General features: G+C 48.7%; 1 protein-coding gene across 10 annotated transcripts in view; it reads right to left on the bottom strand.

The window, feature by feature from the left end:
* TNIK (TRAF2 and NCK interacting kinase) overlaps window positions 1-21,051 on the bottom strand; it is a 152,864-nt gene that overhangs the window by 24,529 nt on the left and 107,284 nt on the right. For 6 of the 10 annotated variants that reach the window (XM_035334103.1, XM_035334111.1, XM_035334105.1 and 3 more), the window contains 7 exons: window positions 14,646-14,756; window positions 14,049-14,135; window positions 12,285-12,485; window positions 7,809-7,973; window positions 5,719-5,958; window positions 3,390-3,496; window positions 293-456 (listed from right to left, as the gene is read on the bottom strand). In XM_035334103.1, the coding sequence (XP_035189994.1) occupies window positions 293-456; window positions 3,390-3,496; window positions 5,719-5,958; window positions 7,809-7,973; window positions 12,285-12,485; window positions 14,049-14,135; window positions 14,646-14,756 (1,075 nt within the window). The remainder of the gene's footprint in view (window positions 1-292; window positions 457-3,389; window positions 3,497-5,718; window positions 5,959-7,808; window positions 7,974-12,284; window positions 12,486-14,048; window positions 14,136-14,645; window positions 14,757-21,051) is intronic. The other 4 variants (XM_035334108.1, XM_035334109.1, XM_035334110.1 and 1 more) reach the window with 2 other exon arrangements.

Raw genomic sequence — 21,051 nt, 5'->3', positions numbered from 1 at the left:
GCATAGATGTCAGCTTGGGTCAGTGAAGACAGAGAGCTTGTATTCTTGTATTTTATCCTGCAGCATAACCCCTGTCTCCTTTCGTACAAATTACTTGGCACTGCAGTATTTCAGCAGAGCACAGGAGCCGACTGTGCTGCCAGGGGCATGCAGCAGTGCCTTCAGCAGGCTCCAGGCAGAAGGCAGTGCTGGCATCTCTGTTTTCCAGGGGGCAAGTCGGTCACAGAAGTACATCAGAAGTGATGAATCCTTTGCTTTATAAAGGGACATCTCACAGCAAAAGCCACCTCACCTCTGACTCTGTTGCGCTCGCTGGAGCCAGCCTGGGAGCCTGGCTGGGAGCCGCCCTGGGAGCTGGGCTGGGAGCTGGGGGTGCTGGAGCTGGAGGAGCTGCCGCTGCTGGTCCTCTGCAGCGGGCTCTCGATGATGGGCTCTGTCCTCCTCAGGTCCGGGTTGCTGCAGGAACACAAAGAGAATCACCATCAGCTGAGGTCACAGGGGCTTCAGGGCCTTCCCAAGCTGACAGACAGCTTCACAGTCAGAAGACACCTCTTCCGATGGGGAAGACAGGGCTGAAGTCTTCTCCTTGGAAGCCACTGATCCTGCAAGCCTTACTGAAATCCAGGAGAGCTGAGAGGCTCTGCAGAATTAGGCACCCAACATCTTCATGGAGCTGGACAACAGCCATGAAGAAAAAATGGCTAGAGCAATTTTATTCTCTTCTTTTGCCAGATTTGGCAAAAATGAAAAGATTTGTTGCTCAGAGCTCCCTTTCAGCCTGCAGACATACAACGCTGGAGCTATCTGAATTAACCACCAATCATTATAACGTCAGGAAGCTGCAAACTGCTGCTAGCCAGAGAAATATTTTTGTGAAGAACATATCTCCAATTTGCAACAAGGCTGCACGTTCCTTTTGCCACTTATTCACACTTGCCAATTTCCATGGCTTCACTTCAAACTTGCGTAAGTCAGCCACTTCAGGCATTTTTGCTCCTTGATTTCTTTCCCCCCTGTGAACATACAGAAGGCTAGAATAAAAAACGTCCTTGATACACAAAGAGTGACTAATATCTCTCAGGGTATCAGATGCCCTTCGGAAGCTAACTCTTACTTGGCACTGAGATGACATCAGAAGACATGCTCACGCAGAGTTATGCAACTTGTTTTTATATAGTATTTCTGTTAAGTGACCTTATAATTCAAAGTCCTGTTAAAGATGTATAGCAAATGTTCTCCATCAAGTCTAATTAGGACCACGTGTACATAAAGATCACACCACTGCTGCCCCAGTTTGTAATGCCTTTGCAATCAGAGGCACTGATCATTAAGGACAAGGTGTGTGCTGCGTGCACAGTGCTCAGACCTGTTCAGAGAGTGACCAGAATGGGCCAAATTTGTGCAATGCCCCACTGCCATCACTGGGTTGTTGGCAAAAAAATTTGGGCATTGTCTGGCATTAATGTTATGTAAAATCACTACCTAGGGTTATCTTCATTGACACAGGCGGGTACTGAAATGATTAGAGCAAGGCAGTAGCTATCTGTGCCTGGAAATATCCCCCCCAGTTGTTCCAGTAGGGTAAAAAATAAAAGAAAGAATATTTTTAATACATTTACATTTGTGCATGGGTGGAATTAAGAGCAAATAGGAGAGGTATTTAAAAAGGAAAATTGGAGAAATGGTACATTAGTGTGAGAGAAATGAAATGTGAAATCATTTCACCGACTACTTAGTTTAATGGAGAGGGCAGCATCCTAATCATTTTCAGTTTTCATCAAACTGAAGGCTTCCAGCTCATGCTGTACAGCTGACGTGTCCTTAGCTAAATTAGCTCATGAAAAAAATGTATTTTAAAACTTTGGCAACTCATGTATTTACCTGTACTGACCAGGACTGGGAGACTGAGGGAAACATTAGGTGACCTTCAGCTTGAATCCCCCAGTCTCGCGCTATCCCTTTTACTTCCAATACCATTACATACTAGGGCTGTGCAGGCCGATATCACTCCACATTTTAAATTGCCCTTCAGGCTGCAGCTAATTAAAAGAACAACATTTTCAAGAATTCAAAATGCTTCAGCCTTGAGCAATAAAGATGAACAAAAATCCGTGACATGAATGGTTTTTTCCTTTAAGAAAAGAACAACAAAAAATATGCTTTCTCCTTCTGTTAGCCCTGCCAGCTACTTTACGTTGATGCCTGCTGTACCCAAGTTTGCTGATGCACCATGTGGGTTTTGAGCTGGAAAGAAAGACACATGCTGAGAACTGGTTACAGTGCACAGCATATGGCAACAGACATCCCCGTGTCTGCTTCCTGACCTCACCCTAACAGGACAAGACAGGAAGAAGAAATCAAAGAGCTCCATCACGCAGGGCTACATGCAACACGTTTATCCTGAGATTTTCCTGTTTGATGTTTAGAGATTTGCCTACACCACTTTGCAAATCAGAGACAAGCTCTTGCATGACTAAGCCATGTTTTTTCAATCCCGTTCTGAGCTGAGCCTCTTAACTTCCCTGCTCATTTTCAACATGCCAGGGATAGCTCTGCCACGGGCTTCCCTAGCGCACAGGGAAGAGGTCAGGCTGCTGCTGCGGTGCAGCATCCTTCCTCAAACTGTGAGTGTGACCCCAGGGAATGCACTCACACACAAAAACATACCTGAGCTAAATGTGGTGATGGTAAGAGAGGAGGGGAAGAATTCAGTGTCATTACTTCTGTGTCATTCCCAGTCACATTTTAACATCAGTAGCATGGGAAATGGGAAAAGGCCTTGGTCCCAGGAGGCCAAAAGGGATTTAATCCTTGATCTACACCTGAGGAAGAACTGGCTTTCACCAAGCTGTACCAGTGCCTGTCCCACAGCACAGTTCTCGGTCATTATCTGTAAAAAGCTGAGTAGTCGGGAATTTGTGGTATGTACCACTGAGACCTCCACACTGGCTTACAATGGCACAAATCTCTTTATAAGCAAAAGGTGATTTCTGGAGAGCCCAGACTTGCTTTCACTAAAGACAACGGCCAAAATCCTGTTTGATCCCACAGCAGCAGACACAGCATCCAGCTACAAACCCCACAATGCCTAGAACATCTTAAGGGTAGCTCAAAGGGAGCAGTATCTCTAGGACTCTACGCACTCACAGCCTCTGGTGCTGATACAAAATCCTAATGAATGCAGACCCAGCTCTCCACAGCTACAACAAAAACGTTGCAGAACTCTTGTTTGACACTAGCTGGCAAAGGGAGAGCTGAAGCCCAGCCATGCTGCAGGCACCCTACCAACCCAGTGGGACCTGCTCAGGCTCCCAGCCAGGTGATGCCAGGAGGAACGCAGGCAGTTTCATGCCAGGATTACTGCTGCCCGCCACATGTGGTGTTCCTACCTTGCCCGGATGGGCTGCGAGCCCAGCCTGGGTCCCAGGGCGCTGCCGTTGCCCGGGGAGTTCTTCCTCGCCAGCGCCGGAGATATGGAAGTGGTTCGTTGAGGCACCTGGAAGGAACGGAGACATTCACTATCACCCACACATCTGAGAGACCGGCCTTTGGCATTTCCATAAGATCTGATTTATGACCGATTTCCCGCTGAGATGCAGTATTTATGGCAATTATAAAATATCAGGCTCTCGGCTTTGACAAGGCTCAGCCTGAGCCAGAAGGGAGCAACGAGCACCGCAGCCCTGCTGCCCCCCGTCAACCAACTTCTCTAAACGTTCAACAAATGCGTGCACATCTACCAAGACCTAGAAATGGCACTTTTAAGGTAAAATTCAGAACGAAGTGCATCTCAGAAGCCGTGGTGGAGGTTTTAGTCTCTAGTTCAGACATGACACACACCAGCAGAGAGAAAGTGTTGGCTGGTGGACAAACAAGAGGATTGGTAGCGGAGAGGTCCAAGCAGAGCCACCTAAGGCTCTCATTCAAAGCATGTAACGTGTTCTGAGCTGAGCCAAGCCTGCTGGTTGCCAGATGCTCCAGGCAGGACAGCTCACAGCAAATGTACCTTCCAGAAACCCAAACCACAGCCTACATCTGCTACAGCACGTAAACCCAGGCACATGGGGCCAGGCCACCGATCCCCAAGCCTGGAAGCTCAGACATCACTGAAGCACCACATGGAAAATCAGCCAGCACCGGAGGCTGGTGTGGGAGGCACGGCGATACTCACCGTGCAACAGCAGCCACCAGCGAGGCCAAGGGCTCGGCAAAAAGGATTAGCATTTTTTTTGGAGGACAGACACACAGTAACGTTAGACAAGGATAAAAGGTTTAGGGAGAGAGGAGCTTTGTATTGTGCAGCACAGCCAGCTGCAGTTGATCTAAAAAGCCATCTCCCCTCTGGGCAGGTTACTCGGCAGTCAGGACCCCTGCATTTTCTGTTACCTTCCTCTGAAGCATCCAGTCCCAAACACTGGCAGAAACAAGACCCCAGACCACAGAGAAAGCTGGCCCCATCTCACACGGCAATCCTTTTGTTCCCAGTTAGAAATTCATCGACGTTGTTTCAGTCAATAAAACGTGAAGTCAGGCTCCTCGTGTGTACGACTGCCAACACGCCAGCCCTAAGCATGAAATACCATTCGAGGTGGGGACCTTCCCACAGCCCGTACCTTCCCCATGGGGAAATACCGTGTGGTGTCAGAAAAAAACCCTTCGCAAGGACCAGGTGCTGCAGTCCCACTCACTAGCACATTACTTTTAATTGGAAGAGATGCTGTCCTTGCCAGACTCGGTGCAAAAGCAGCACCACACGCTGCCGTTTTCAATCTAGCCAGTCTTACACTGCAAGAGACTTTTCAAAATGAGGTTAAAAACGTCAGGCACCCTTCTGCTACTGAGGAGCAAAGCATGCAAACAACTCCTGGAGCTGTCGGCTTGCTTCTCTGAGCTCAGCACTGATGCACCTTATCCCTTGGTGGCAGACAAAATGGGAATATCACTACCATCAAGTGACACACCACAATGGGTCCCCTGCACAGAGAGGCTTACCTGGTAGCTGGCATTTTGCTCTTAAAAATGTAAGCTGCTTGCTTGTTAACACACAGAAAAACTGCCCCTCAATCGCAGACAAATATTATCTGCCTCACTGTAACTAATCAATCTGTAATAATTTTTGTCTCTCGAAAACTCCTCCCAGGCTGAGAGCTGATTAACTGTAAGGGGCATTTTAATGGCCAAGTTATAATTCATCCAGACTGGAGGTGTATAAACAATGCAATTGAAATACTGGTGCAGAAGAGTCTTAATCAACGAGGTACTGCCAGATGCTGCCATAATGTCAATGAAGGTATAGAGCTGCTGGAGCCCTTACAAGTCTTCCATCAAATATTGATTGCAACTGGAGGCATGAAACTGAACTAAAAGAACACGTCTTATTGAGTATGACAAATTTTATGTTCCTATAATTCTATTTAAACAGAAGGTTGTTCTTTTTTTTCCCAAGGAAAGGAGAAATTGATTTGTTTTGGCCCCTGTCTGGCCTCGAGAACCTTCTTTGCTGGAGGGCAACGCTGTTTTGCAGCACTGCGCATGCACCCCAAAAGCTGCTCCCAGGGTTGGTACTTGCCATGGAGCCATGGGGACACGCTTGGCCAGAGGTGCTGAGCGCAGAGCCGGAGGAGAGAAGCAAAGAGGACCGGTGTCGGCCCCGTCCTACGGGGACCAGCTCTGGGGTTGCCTCTTTGACGTGCTGAAAGCGAGGAGCGATAGTGTTACCTTTGGTGGAATGTCTTCCTCCTGCCGTAACCAAGAACTTCGGTCAAACTTTTCAATGCGAGGGGGCAGAGGAGGGTTTTCTGATGTGGGGTCCGAGTTCTGCCTTGGCATCTCAGTGCGGTGAGAGGTCACCGTCAGAGCCTCCTGAAACCCAGCCATCCCCTTTGCAGGCTGTTCATGCAGTGACTGAGACCCAGACAAGGAGCTTCCTTGGGATTTCACAGTGACCAGATGTGGAATCTAAGCACCAAGTCAAAACAGAACTATCAGTACAAAATGGAAAAAAGTGAATCAAAAAAAAATTTAATTTGATTTTTAGAAAAAAAAAATTGATTAGCACTTTGGATGCATTAAAAGCCCCCTTGTTTTGAGATCAGCACTGCCTCGGTTTCAGGAACTTCTGACTTGTATCACTTCAATGCAAGATCGATTAAAAATCATGCTCACACAGCTCAGAACTTTAAAATCAAGCAATGCCACAGTCAGAGCCACGTTTCAAGTTCTGACCATCTCTGCACAGGCACTGTGATACGGCACTTACAGCAACACCGAAGGAGCGAGGGCAGGGTGCCCCCTGGCCGGCTCACGCACGCACCCCGTGCACCCGAGGCTGTGCCCACCATGCGCTCAATGTCAAGCTCCTACACCTGCAACTCTACGGTTGTGCTAATGATGTTTGGCATGGAATTTCCTCGTTAAAAATAATAATTAAAAAAAGAAATTAATAAATAATAATTAAAAAAAAAATCTTCAGCAATTCTGAGGCATAGATGGCTTAAAAGAACATCTTGAGGCATGAGTTTCTACAGGTCTAGGAACCCTTAGATCAGTGCTACAGATCTAGGGCTTACGAGTGAAAGGAATGCTGACATCTCCTTTGGACAATCTGAGAAATCCACAAAATTAGAGTTCATGAAATCAGAGGTTCTTCTGAGAACCCTTCAATGACCCTCTCCTTGATACAGTGGAGTTGTAATTTTTCATTTCTACATATATTTCTACTTCTACGTGGGCGTGCATGCATGCAAATGTTTACACATATATCTTTACACGTCTCTAGGTTTCAAGCAGCTTTTTCATTAGTATTTTATTGTCAGACATAAGCCTTTATAGCTGTTGACAATATAGGTCACCAAAAAGGCCATTGAAACAAATTTTCAGACTTAAAAAGAGCTCAGGAAATGTTCGGTCCATCAGAGACGTAACTGAGATGTCTGTGAAGTGGGGTTTTATCCACTTCCCAATGGCTATGATGCACACACAATGCATACACTTTGGGAAAAAAGAGCTGTATGTTTCAGGGCTCTCCAGTATGTATTTTGTTTAAAGTTGGTGTTGTCCTGCTGACCTACAGGGGCATGTACCACAGGTGGATGGCACTTAATTGACACATTTTCCTATAGAAAGCCCGCCTGGATGTGGAGCAAAGGCTTTTTACTTCCTGAAATGCCTGCTTCAGTCTGCAGATCTGCAGGAGCACTTCCAGTGGCTGACCCAGAGCCAGCACCAATGCTCCAAAAACATTCTGTGGAAGCCTACTTACAGACCTTATGACTGGGGGTGACTTTTAAATCACGATTCCCCTCCTCTGTGACGGTCATGGTGATCTATGCCTTCTCCAGATGTGTTTGTGACTGATGTTAACTCAATGGAAAACCAAAACAAAACCTTGAATTAAAGTGACAAAGAAAGCAAAACCTCTTTCTGATGATCCCCGGCATCAAAGTGTCCCAGGTCTTTTGTCCCAGGCACTGTGGTTTTAGTCCTTTAATAAAACAGATCCTAAGAGGAAGAGAGCGGCTGCTGCACTGGACCAGACCAGCGGTTCCTCTCGGTCCTCCAGCTTGTTTCTGGCAGTAACTAGTACCTGATGCTTCAAAGGAAGGTATAAACCAGCATGATGTTTCTAACACATGGAGGTGATAGGAGGAACCCACTCATGAATGTAGATGCTGCTCTTACAGATATGCTTAAGGCTGAGAAACCACGGAGCAAGACACTATTTTAATCCATCGCTTTTCCTTTTACCTGTCCAGCACCCCCAGCATCCTGGGTGCTGTGCGGACGCCTGCTGGGGGAAGCACCATTACCTGTGGGTCCACGGGTCTGAGCAGGGGTGGGGTCCGGGCTGGCTGCACGCTGCTAATACTAAAGGACTCTGATCGAGGAGGCAGGTTGGGGTCAGAAATCCTGTTGGCCACCTTGTGGGGCATCGCTGGGGAGCTCTGACGGTTGAGTCGGGAGCGCTCCTCCACCTGTGGCAGGAGAGGAGAGTGGGTCAGCCTGCAGAGACCTCACTTACACGGAGAGGATGCTTTCCTGCTTATTTGCTGAATTTTGGTTTCACGGTTTATATGAAAACCCCAGCTTTGATTTGAACAGCATGGCCCTACAGGGTACTGCAAGTTTTGAATGGGCACAAAAGGGGTCCCTGCACTCCAGCCACATTTATCACAACTCCAAATTCACCAAAATTCACACAGCTCAGCTTCCAGAGACCACTGCTGCAAGCAATCAATACCATCAGGAAGCCTAAAATGAACCACCGGCTTCTAAAGGATAAGAAAGCCCCGTAAAGAGACGTTTCTAATTGAAAACCAAGGTATGCAAACATATAGGGAGCTCTTTTCTCTTCAGATATTTCAGGGCGTTGTATGACTAGGGAATCCTCGTCACCCAGCAGTTGTGCAATAAATGCATTTTAAAGACTCCAACAGGACTACTTGTAGTTTTATGTGCATAATTCATGTCAGAATATGAAATGGAAAAATAAAGCTCCAAGAAAAGGCAGCGTGCCTCAGATAGGTGTTTCTAGAAGATGATTCTGGAGAAGCTCTTGCTTCATAAATGCGTCTTTAAGCAAGGGGACCCTTTTCCCCCACCACCATAAACACCACAAGGAGTGTTTTTGTTTGATCTGAATAAAAGAATAAACATGGCAGCCAGAAAATGGGTGGCTTTGATCTAGATTTAGTGAGTCTGGCACCTTGTTATGTATGGAAGGAAAAAAAACCAACTCTATTACTGATACAGAAATAAAAACAAAGCCCAGTGCTTTCAGTTATTCTTGATGGAAATAGAGTGGTTTCAGGTAGCCCAGATATACGTGCAATCTGGGTACCACTGCAATTAGACTGTCTGCATTGGTATTCATACAGCATACACTATGCAGAATTTTTGGTATCTCAACTAGAAATCTGACATATATTTTCATTTACATGTCGTTAATGTGTTAAATACCCTTAGCGTGTCTTAATTCTCCTAGTTACAATGTCATGCTGAAAAGCAAGCCATGAAACAAGATAGCTTGGAAAGAATCACAGCTCTTTGTTAAGTAAATATTCATGAAACAAAAGAGCCATTCTATTAATAAAAATGAAACTTCTCCCCTATCAGATCCCAAGCAGGAGTCAGAGAAAAATTTAGGTAAGAGATTTGTGTTATGGACTCTTTCTTTTCTAGCCCACTGTGACCAGCTGGGCAACTCATGTGTACCAAGAGGACTTCACAGCTTCCCCCAGGCAGCCAGAGGCTGTGAAGAACTCAATTCAGATGCCCACAGGAGTGGATGCAAGGACAGGTAGAAGATCAAGGTGGGAAGGAGAACTCCCTGTCAACAAGGAAGCAGCAGCATACGCTAGGTTGCAGGCTCGGTCCAGTGATTTGCTTATCAGCCCAGGTTTGGCATGGACAACAACAGCCAAAGATTATGCCACTGACAAGGAGCAGGAGCTCTCTGGCAGGCTGCCAGGCCATAATGTGCAGCTGATTACGGAGGACTTCAAAGCCTGCGTCGGGGAGGCAGCAGGGGAATAATCTAACGGGGATGTCTGCGTACTGGGAAGGAGAAAGGCACTTGGTTTTCCCACTGCCAGAATCTCCTCGCTAGTACTTGGCTTCACCAGCACACCAGACGATGCTCTTGCGACTTTCCGGTTGTGCTTCGTGGAGCTTTACCAATTTCACCATTAAGCAGAGAGGGGAAAGAGCAACACTGTGCAGTGCAGAGCTCTGTAGGAATCCAGCACTCTAGCCCCAGCCATCTCGTGTATAACTCAAGATTCCCCTCAAATGGAAAACATCCCTAGCAGCTCTTGCGCAGGTCCCAGTGGAAAGCTGCTAACGTTTTAACACATAACTTCAAAGCAAAAGAATTATAAAAGCCACAGGGACTGATGAAGGAGCTCACGTGTGCTGGCTGCTGCAGAGAACAGCCTGGCCTGTGAGGCACTGCTGAGTGCCCAGAGTGCTTTCCTGTGCTGCAGGGAACGTGTCCCCCTGCTGCTCCTTTACGCATGGTCATGCATGGCAAGTATCTGCCCCAAAAAGTCCTTCAGCTGAACAAGCTGCCAGAACTGAGAAGCTGGGCCTGGTTATCTGCATCACTTTGATCAGCAAATGTTGGTCCGGAACAGAAGAGGCAGCAACGGAGAGAGCTGCTAAATGTAGTGATGCTCACCGCGCTAACACCGTGTGCCTGGCTGGGTCATCAGAGGGTCCCAACATGACGTCTGAACAGCACAGCTAGTCCTCATTTACGAGAAAAGATGTGTGGGTAAACACACCAGACGTGGGGCAGCACTCCCGCTATACCCCCAGTTAACTTTCAGTGGATAATCCTTCCCACTCACAAGAAGGGACAGCAGATGTGGATGTGCATCCACACATGTTGGTGGGGACTATTTTGATCAGACTCTTTTGTGTGGCATAAAAAGAGAAGCCCCAGAACATGCTCCTGGGAAGCACTGAATGATGAGCTGCAGCCCACTCCCTAACCCAGAGCTCTGCCTTCATTAACAGGCCAGTCCCTTAACGAGGATATGCCGAGGCACAATGGCAACATGAGTAGCCACAGCGTCACCTTTATGCTTTATCCCGTGTCTGCAGGGTCTTGGAGTCATCAAAGCCAAGTTCATGTGAAGACCAGCGAGGTGGGTAAATAAGTTTATAAAAGAGAAGTATGAAAAACGGAGAGGGTCAGAGCACAAGGAGAGCCCCGATTTGGTGATCAAGCAAAGGAGATAAATTGTGCTAAAAACGGGACCGTGTGAAGTAGATAAAACAGGGTATGGAGGAGAGAGGAGTAGTGTGGGGGAGTTCCCAAGGGTGCTTTGTCAAGTACATCAAACTACTGCTCCCAAGAGCATAAAGATGGCACAATCATTTCTTTGAACATTTTGTTAGAAACTGGACAGAATGACACAGGTGAAGAATAAATGGTTTGGACAGCTAATTGGTGGAAGCTGGAGACATTCCAGAACAACAGGAAACCTTGTCTTTCCTAGGATTTCAGCAAAGGGTAGGAGGCTACCTTCTGACACTCTTATTTGCATTGTACAGTTCCCAATGCCCCTCTTCAAGTGGTATATCAAAAAAAAGACAACTCTGCCACAGAATAAAAGAAGAGGGCCTTTGTGCTTGAAAGCGAAAGCCAAACCCAGCACTTTTCTCCTTCATCCTAAATAAAGAATAAGATTCCTTTTTATAAATCTTTGTTATAGTTTCAATGTCAGTGCCAGAGGTACTTCAGCAATGTTCTAGATGATTTATTTAAAACCAGGCAATGAAAGACAGAGTTTACTCCCTTTTCCCTGCCTGTTACTCACTCTTAACACTCCTGCAGATACACAAGAGACCCAGTTTTACAAAAAGCCGCAGGGGCACCAACCAGGTGGAAGCCTCTCCTACCAGAGGCAGCGCAGTACTGTTGTGTGGCACATCTGGCCTTAGGCAGGAACATCTTGTCCACCAGCTAAGCCTCTTCTCCCACATGAAAGGCTGGAGAATGGTCCTGCAGCTGTGTGAAGATATGTTTGGTTGCCACCAGAAGACTCTGAAGACCAAATCAGAAGGGAATGAAGCCTCCTTCATCCCAAAGGGAGAATGAAGAGGTGCTGAGAGTTTACCACCTCTGCCAGGACCAAAGGGTTCCAGACACTTGGCAGCAGAGCAGTGGTCCTGCTCAGGAAGAAGAATAGGCGGGCAATTAAATGATCTTTTTGCCCAGGAGTAGGGTTACAAAATTAAACTAACTAAACCCAAAGAACTTTAGAAAAATTAGTAACAAGAGCAGGCACCAGTCTTACTGGAACCACCACAAAGAGATTAAGGACAAAGAAAGTGTTTGCAACACGATCCTGAAACCGCGCTGCAGCCAATGCATGTTTTCATCTTTTCAAGGCTATTCAGTCAGGCAAAAATTAATATTCAAGATATTACAATTATTATAACAATTCTTTCTTTTTGTTGGGGAGAAAATCAGCAGTGTGGCTCGCACTCCTGAAATTCATGAAAGAAAAGAAATCCCTTTAGATAAAGCCCTTGGCACAGGAGAAAAAGATGCCTGGTCCCTGTTTGATTATGGAAAGCTGAATTAGCACTCAGGAAGGAACCCCAGCACAACTACCTCTCCATTTTGGCAGGCAGAGCAAGGACAGGAATTTCCTGGGTTCCTTCCTGGCACGTCCATAAGTACCTCACTATGGCTGAATCTCTCCAGGAGACTTCCCCTCCTTGCATGCCCTCATGGAAACACACGCACCACCGCGCTCCTCGCTCTTGCCTACCTCCTTGGCCCATGCTGGTTTCTCACTGGCATTTATCCCTTCTTTGTAATGGTAGAGTGGTTTCTTCTCCGCTGGCCTCTGGTCCTGCCGCTGCTGCTGCTGCTGCTGCTGCAGGGACACCAGGTAGTCCCGCTCCTGCTGGAGCTGCCGCTGCAGCCGCTCCGCTTGCCGCTGCTCCTCCAGCTGCTTGCGCTTATACTCCTACCCAGAAGAAAGCACAGTGACACGGGTGCACGGTGCCTGGCGAGCACGTAAACGCAGGACAGCAAACCGCAGGCTTATCTGCTGGGACGGAAAATTGGGCCCAAGTATCTGACAAGCTGTTTTCTGGTAAAGCTCATTAATTCTAAAGACTCTGGAGACTAAGCTGTAAAGCGTCCCAGAGGAGAGGCAGCTGGGAGGACGTAGCCAACAAATTCAGAGCTTTAATCCCAGCATTGGCACTTTGCAGCTGGTACACTTCTATCTCCGTTTTCCACATAGGAGTGGAGGGTGGTAGCACTGCCTTACCAGAAAAACAACTTGCCCACGGCTCAGACATCTGCACTAAAACCTGTGCATCCTGTTGCCACAGAGCAGTCATGCAAGGAAGAGCTCAGCAAGCACCCCAGCCTGCTCTGGGGCCTGGGGAACCTCCTCCTGCCCTTCCTTTGTGGGAGGGTGGCAGGGACACACTTTGCTGACGTGGCCACCAAAGTCCCTTGGTGGCTGTGGTGCTCCCCAGGAAAGGTGGGAGGCACCTTGGGGTTCTGAGAGTCTGCAGATGAGGCATGTGGAAATTTAGTCTGCAGAGGGACATTACTGCTAAGCTGCCGGTGGAGAGGAGACTTCAAATCCACATCTGAACCAGAAGGTCAGCATTGACATCCCTCAGCCAGTGCCAAACAGAAGGCAATTAGATAAAACAATGTTCTCACGGGGCTTGTAAGTCGCTATTGATTTCGCCCCGATTTTTCTGGATGAGAAGAACAAAGGATCAATGCAATGAGGTACCAAACACCATCAGTTCATGTAGAACTCAGCCAAAGCCCAGTCTGTGGAGCACTTTGTAGGACTAATCTGTTGTTTGTGGCAACGGCTGCAGAGCAGAGCCAACTGTATGATCTCCCCAAATCCCTATGGCTCTGTGAGGTTTAATTACTAAATCATTAACACTTTTTGAAAGGGCCTTTTTAAAAAGCAAGGGCTTGTGTGAGGGTTTTGCTTTTCCCTAAATAAATTCAATAGGAAGAGAGACAAATAATAATCCCTGTGGATTAAAAGAAAACACAGTGAGAGTATCAGCTAGCGGAATTAAAAAAATGTTCATTCAGAAAATAATTAAATTAAAAAAAAAAAAAAAGAAAGCATCTAGAATGCAAACAGCATAAGCATTCCTGTGAGGGAATTAAAACACAAACCTTCACACAAAACACTAAAACCCGCATCGCAGCATGGGTTTGCCTGGCCATTCCAGCTCCATCCCACTCCAGCATGCTGTGAACAGCCACAGAAGTGCTGTGGCAACAAACAGGGCCAGACCGTGGCCTCTGATGGAGGCCGAAGGACATCACTGCCACAGGCAAGGGCACACGGGGAGGCGTGCATGGCATGGGGACACAAGGGCTTGGCATGCTGGCAGCAGGACTGGGGTGGCAGCAGTGTCCCCATCACAACCCACCGGCACACACGAGCCATCCACCATTTGGCACGGCGGGAGGCGTGCGGGGGGCACGGGCGCATGCGGGCGGGAAGCAGCAAGCGAGGACAGAGCCTCCCATTTACCAGAAGTAGCGCTTGCTCCTGCAACAACTGCTGCTGCAGGATCTCTAACTGTCTCTGCTCCTCCTCTAACTGTCGCCTGATGTATTCCTGGAGGCATGGCAGCAAGGATCAAAGGAAAAAGAGAGAGAAGGTGAAAGAGACAGTGTTTTCCAAGAGGAAGAGCTTGTCAGGGGCACGAGGTGGGCACCCAGATCCATCCCACCCGAGAGCCGGCACTGAGCCATCAGCCCGGGCACCCTCCAACCCTGCCCGAAGAGCCCAGGGCATCCACTGTTCTACAAGGGGCTTCTGAGGGAAAAGAGCTAAAACTGCTGGGAAACAGCAAACATTAACTGGGAGCTACACAGAACCCCACCCCGGGGACGGGAAGGGAAAAACCTGCATCGAGTGCCTCCAACCTGCGGCAACAAGTGGATCCGCACAGAAATCAATTAGGACAGTGGGAAGCGACACACGCAGCACTGACAATTAAGCAATTTACTCTCAAGTGGTGGAAGCGGCAAAGGAATATAAGTGTTTATGACAAGATGGGCCTTTTATCTTATTAGACTGAGAGGTGTGCACGTTGAGGCCGATGGCCCCGGGCCGCCATGTTACCTGCTCGTGCTCTGCACGCCGCCGCTCCTCCTCCCGCCGCATCTGCTCCTCGTAGTGCCGCCGCTGCTCCCGCTCCTGCTGCTTGCGCAGCTCCTTCTCTCGCCTCTGCTGCTGCAGGGGGGACAGGCACAGGTCAGCTGCCACACGGCGCCAGGAGGAGCGTGCCCTCATCTTGCAGCCCAAAACCACCCGAGAGGCCTGAGGCGGGCTGTTGGGAGAGCTACAGCCCACTGAGACGGCAACACGTCCCTATCAGATTTGCTGAGGCCAAAACCTAACACAGAAGACCCAAAATCCAAGGGTTTATCCTTTTCTTGATTCTTACCTGTCAGTCACGTTATCTACTAAGAAAAATAAGGCTCTCAGTCAAGTTGTTTGAAGATTGAACTGCTTTTTATGAGAAGGGCTCACACATTTACAGCCTCTTCCCCGGCAATCGATACAGCTTTGTAAGGACGTGCTACTCCGATCCTCCCGGCAACTCTGCTCGCTGACATTGGGAGAAGACACGCTCACCATGTGCCCTACTGAAAATAATTAGCTATCAACAGGCTGAACCTCCTCTAAACACAAAAGAAGCGGGATGGGGACTCCTGGTCTGCGGGCTACAAAGGTGGTGAAAGGTCTACAGGGCACAATACATGGGGAGTGGCTGAGTCCCTCGGTTTGTTCGGCCCAGAGCAGAGCAGGCTGAGGGGAGGCCTCATGGCGGCCTGCAGCTCCCTCACGAGGGGAGCGGAGGGGCAGGCGCTGAGCTCTGCTCTCTGGGGACAGCGACAGGACCTGAGGGAACTGGGGTGGCGACCATCTAGTAGCTGCTCTGGGGTGACCTATGTTTCTGATGTGGATTACATGAGGGAGATGGACCTCCCTTCCTCTTCATGAAGGTGCAAAGAATGGGACTCATGATTTCTCTCCCCTGCTAGGCATCTTCTCCAAGGGAGGGACTTGGAGACACCCCAAGCACCCTGGCATCTCCTGCTTAGGACCAGTGGTTTGGGAGCAAGCCATGGGCACTGCTCTGGGGATGAAACCCATGGGATGAAACCCATGGGGCAGCAGGCTGCTCCTCACCGCCACAGCCAGCTCATCAGCAGAGGGCACTCAAATGCAAATATCGTTTACCAGGGACTGCAACCGCCTAACTCATCTGGTAACTCATCCGCTGGGTGCAGTAACGCACATGCAGCACTCACCGGGAAGCAGCCCACTGAAGCATAAATCACAGCCTTTTCCCCCCCTCCCCATTTTTTTTTTTTCCATCTGGACATTTTTGCCACTGCCGACACGCAGCAGCTGAGCAGACTGCCAGGGCAAGGAAGGAACCGGAGGGATTTAAATGCCGCTTGTTAGTTCCATCACACGGAGGTCTGGAACAGGCAGCTGACTACAGGGGCTCTGCCCAAGGAGCTGGCTGAGCTATCTGGAGGTGAAAACGCGTGTACTTTAAATTGGTGCTGTGCAGTAAACCTGCACTGTGTACACAGATGGATTTGGTATCTGTTATCTACACAGACATCTATCTGCAGATATGTCTCTACACAGCTACGTCTCTATGGATTTATAGATAGCTATCTATACATAGATGAGTATTTTAACAAAAATACCCCCACACTGCAGTATGTGAAGGAGTCATCGCCTGTCTCACACCTCTCCATCCACAGGTAACATCCACGGGGATCCTGCACAGTGTCTGGTGATTTCCTCCAGCCCAACATCAGGGCTGCGGCACAGCTTTAGTGCCGTCCACAGCCATATTTATCAGTGCTGCTTAACTCGCCTCAGGGAAGAGAATCGCACTAAACCTGAAATAACCCGCCAGCTACAGACTCTGTCATGTCCCACGCCACGCGCGCTGTCACACTACCCACGGGATGCATGTGTTACTCCGCGCGTACGCATGTCCTCGTCGAGCGCAGCAATGTAGGGCTGTTTTTATGCTTTGAGCTCTATACTAGACATGAGAGGCACTGGGACCTCACAGTGACACACGGGATTTCCCAGCTTCACCAGCTCCTGCCTGACCTCCTCAGATGAATGCTGTGGAGGTCACTGCTGCCAGGCGTTCAGATGGCCCCGAGGAGCACAGAGCATGGGTTGAATACACCCTAACCTGAGCTCACAACCGCAGTCGTATCACACTGGTTTGGTTTGGGAGGGAGGAGGGGCATTTTTTTTTTTTGTATTTCTTATTTTTTTTCTAAAAAAGCTTGCTGCTGAATAAAACACATAATGGTTGTGTAGGCTGGGCTTGGCTGGCAGGAGGCAGAGGACTGAATGCCGAGCTATTTCTCCGATAAAAATCACCCGATTGGTCTTTATCCAGGAGGCACACAAAGCCAACTCCCTGCAAGAGAGAACAGAAAATGCTGTTCCCAGGAGGGAGCAGAGCACTGCCATCCTTCCAGCCAAACGCACACCCCGCTGCCCGGTGAGCCGGCCCCGTTTCTGGCCTCTCCTAAAAGGCACACACCTCAACCACCAGCCTCCTGCACACCTCAAAGCCCAGACAAAGCCAGGAGCTGGGAACTGAGTCCCCCAGGGGCCGCTTTCTTTTGAAGCTGGGCCAGCTGCTCCTCAGCCCCCAGCGATGCACCCACCTCCCCTCCACTTCTGTCTGCTCCTGTGCCCACCAGCAGCAGGATGACAGGGGATCCTGTCTGAAGTAGGACTTGAAATCTGCAAGATGCAGTTGAAAACTGAAATGAAAGATTCAAAGATCTCTCTTTATTTGCCTCATTTTCTCCCAGTTTTCTGCCCTCTCCCTCCCACTGTGAGCGCACACTTCCCACGTTTCTCCAAGCCTGCAACTACTGTGTGTATTTACACTATCCAGATTTATTATTCATGCAAGGCAAGAGCACCAATTAATTAGGGCTGCATTTATATAACTCTGCAGGTAAAGCTATATGTAGATGCTTGTAACCAGAATGGGATCTTATTTGTGCTGCACAGGAAATGACAGGTTTTAAATATTGATGAGGGAAGACAAACGAAGGCAAAGCCCCCAGTGGGAAGGCCCTTGGGGGTCTGGCATGAAACAAGGACTTCAAAGGAGCAAGCTCTCTTTGCCGTACAAGATGCATTTAGGAAGAGCAGCAACGGGAGAGCTGATCAGGGTGAAAGCCTCCCCACGAACCACGAGGGCTCTGCGAGGCATTAACACCTGCAAGATGTGGCTCTCTGAAACCTTGATGGCTGCTCCCTAGCAGAGCATGAGGCAGCAAAGAAGTGGAAGGGGAATTCCAAGTAACAAATGCAAACAAATATTCTAGGTGGTTGTGTTGTTGTGACAGGCTCATTTATCTAAGCCACCAGGGAAAGAGTGACTGTGCCTGGAACATCATCTTCCCTGACACACCAAGCACTGGAGCACAGAGAGGTGTTTTCCGCCGGTAGAAAAACTGGGTCAGAACTTCCTAGCACAGCAAATGGGAGCGGGGTACGCTCTGAACTGCTGCAGGTTTTGTTTGGCTTCATCATGAAGGAACATAACTGAGACTGTGTGCAGGAAGAGGCTCATGCTTCAGAAACTCCGAGCTCTGCATGCTTTATAAACAAAAAAAAAATAAAGAGAAGTAAGGCTTAGGGCACACCTGTACTATAGGAGACGCTGTAATACAGCTTCCCTTGTATATGGGCATGCTGGCTGCTGCCAGGATCACTGCAGTGCTACCTTGAACCCTGTTACCATGAGAAATGTTGTCCTAATGAAAATGTTCCTACAAGCTACATGACACCTGCATATGCACAAGAAAATAATAAACAGAACCGTGGCTAGCCTAAGTTTACCTATAATTAATTTCTGGAAACCTTTTGCATTGCTCTGTAAGAATTCCCAGTAGATAGTTAACATCTAGCAGAGCTGCAGCAAGTTTTTATCCACTGAACCTCCAGCTCTGTAACTGTACTGGATGAAATGTCACATGTGAACAGCAAGGTGCTTACATCTGCCTTGTGCGTTCCCTGTAAAGATCTGACCTTTGTTTTCTGCCTTAAAAGGAAAAAAATCCACAACACGACATAAAAATGAGGTTATGAAACCCCCCCGGCAACATCTGCCCACCGTTGCTACGAGGTCTGCACAGGGATTTGTCCCGCAGTATCCCCAGTGCTCCCACCCAGATGTGTTATTCCTCTAGCTCAGCTGGCGTTTCGGTGGTAAACCTGGTGCAGGAAGGCTCGTTCTGTGCCGGCAACACAGGGAGAGTCTATTAGGGGACTGTAAATATACTGAAAGATTAAAATACATTAAAGCTAACTCACCGTTCTGCATCACACAAACACTGCTTTCCTTAGCGCTCTCTGATCTATCGATACCCTTTAGTTCTCTAATTTTTGTGTTCTTGCAGTTAGTTCTGATGCACAGTTTGAATTCATCAGACAAGAAACCTTCTGCATGAGGGATCACAGAGCTGCAACCCTACTCCCCACGATCCAGGGAAGATGAGCCTCAGCACATCTCCCTTCTGCCTATGGCCCTTCTTGCTTTCCTTCTAGAAGAACAACTCCCAACTCTTTGGATCAACACATTTCTGATCTAAACTGGAAAATGGCTCAGGAACTGCACTGTAATTCAGAGCAACTGCCTCTCCCCCAGTCTACACAAGCGAGCAGCTGGGGAGCACCTGTAACCTTGGCCCTGCAGCCCCGCGGAGCCCTGCCAGCCCCGTTACCACACACCCCTGGCCCCAGGGCATCCACTGACTTGCTGCCAATCTCCAGCACAAGTCATCTCCGGGCATTTTTGAGCTTCACCTTCTGCTAAGCCAAAGCTTTTGGTACTGCACTTGGGCCCAGTTGATGCACGCAGTCAGCCTGGACACGTCCATGGTGTTTTACTACGAGTCGGAGCTCTTCCTATAAACATGGTCACGTGTCTGGTAGGATTAAACAGGCTGACCTAGGTGCCCCAAAAGCCAGCAGCTCCAAGTGCTTATTTGTCCCAGCTGCTTTATTGGGTTTTAAAGGTCACCTTTATTTTGAAAATGTAGTAATTTGAGTCTTCCACTGGTCCCTCCTCCCAGTGATCTGTGGGTACAGCGCTGCCTAGTAGGGCACTGACCACACCGCATCTTAGCCAGACCATGAGGTATCACAGAAGAAACCCTGGTCCCATTAACCGGAATAAACCCAGAGCCAAGAGCCAACAACTAAAGCTAGTGCAAAGCCAGTGTGAGAAGAGCCAGAGGCCAAAAGGAAACTGACTGGCTGCTGCTGAAGCATTTTTGGGTACCGCTGTGATGAGCCCGAGCCGGACCGGCGCTGGTCTCTGGAGCAGAAATGCAGCAAGAGAGCAGCAGTGCGCTGCGTGCCTGCGGGCACTGACCTCGATACTGAATTCAGCACAGCTGTGACAGCCGTTGTCTGGTAGCCTCTGCCTGACCACCAGGCGCACACCGCCCCGAAATGTCTGGGGAGTGCATACAGACCAAACTACATCCATCGCTGGTTGTCCGTGCCAGAAATAGTGGCAGGAGCAGTCTGACCGAGGACAGGCTCCGCTGGGATGTGAGTGCCATGGGGTGGAGGGGATGCCCACGCTGCTGGGGCTGCCAGTGTGCAGCTCCCTGCTCTGTCCCAGTCCTAACTGATCGTGCGGGTGGCTCTGTGCTGGGCTGGACAGGGGATGCCTTTCAGTTACCATCCCACTGTCCTTCCCAGTTGCCCAACACAGCAGCAGAGCAAAAATACCTTTTCTCTCGTGGCCTGCTTTGCTCCAGCAGAAATCTCCCTTTCAATTTAGATCTGAACACTGCAAGGCAGCTGGAAAGAAGGTAATGGGCAAAGAGCCCAGGGGGGCTGTTAGAGTCATTGGAAACAGAGGCATTGATTTTAAATACTGGCCTCGGTGGCTTTAGCTTGCAATGACATGGGGGAAAGGGCAGAGCAGGCTGGGGCTGTGCCTCGGCAGCCTGGGGCAGAGCTGCCAGCTTAGCAAGAGGATTAGTCCTCCATCAAAACCTGCCTGAGGAGCACAGGCAAAGAGAGAGAACAATTTTCTTCTATGTGAAGAGAACATATTAATACAGTGGCAAGTATTGTATTCATTACAGGATTTCAGCTAATCTGGTGTCTGCTTTTATCCTGCTGTTGTTCCACTTCTGTACTGCTTCCAGCAAGCACACCCTGACAATGGCAGATCCAGGCTTCCTTACGATAGTCTTTAGATAAACATTTATTGGTGCAGAGGATTTTGGGGTGTGTGCATGTGCAAACCTTGTCATCTCAACAGCTTTGTGAACCATGCAGGAAGCAAGAAAAGCCTAACTTGCAACGCACTGAACACAGAACGCTCTGCACACGGACAACATGACAGACCTACATATGTACCAGACTGAAGAATGCTCAGCCTGAGCTTAGCCAGTGCTGGTTTTTGCCTCAAAGAGAGCCACAGCAGGGCCAC

The sequence above is a fragment of the Oxyura jamaicensis genome, chromosome 9 (genome assembly GCF_011077185.1).
Source record: "Oxyura jamaicensis isolate SHBP4307 breed ruddy duck chromosome 9, BPBGC_Ojam_1.0, whole genome shotgun sequence".
NCBI lineage: Eukaryota > Metazoa > Chordata > Aves > Anseriformes > Anatidae > Oxyura > Oxyura jamaicensis.
This window is presented reverse-complemented; position numbering and strand designations above follow the sequence as displayed.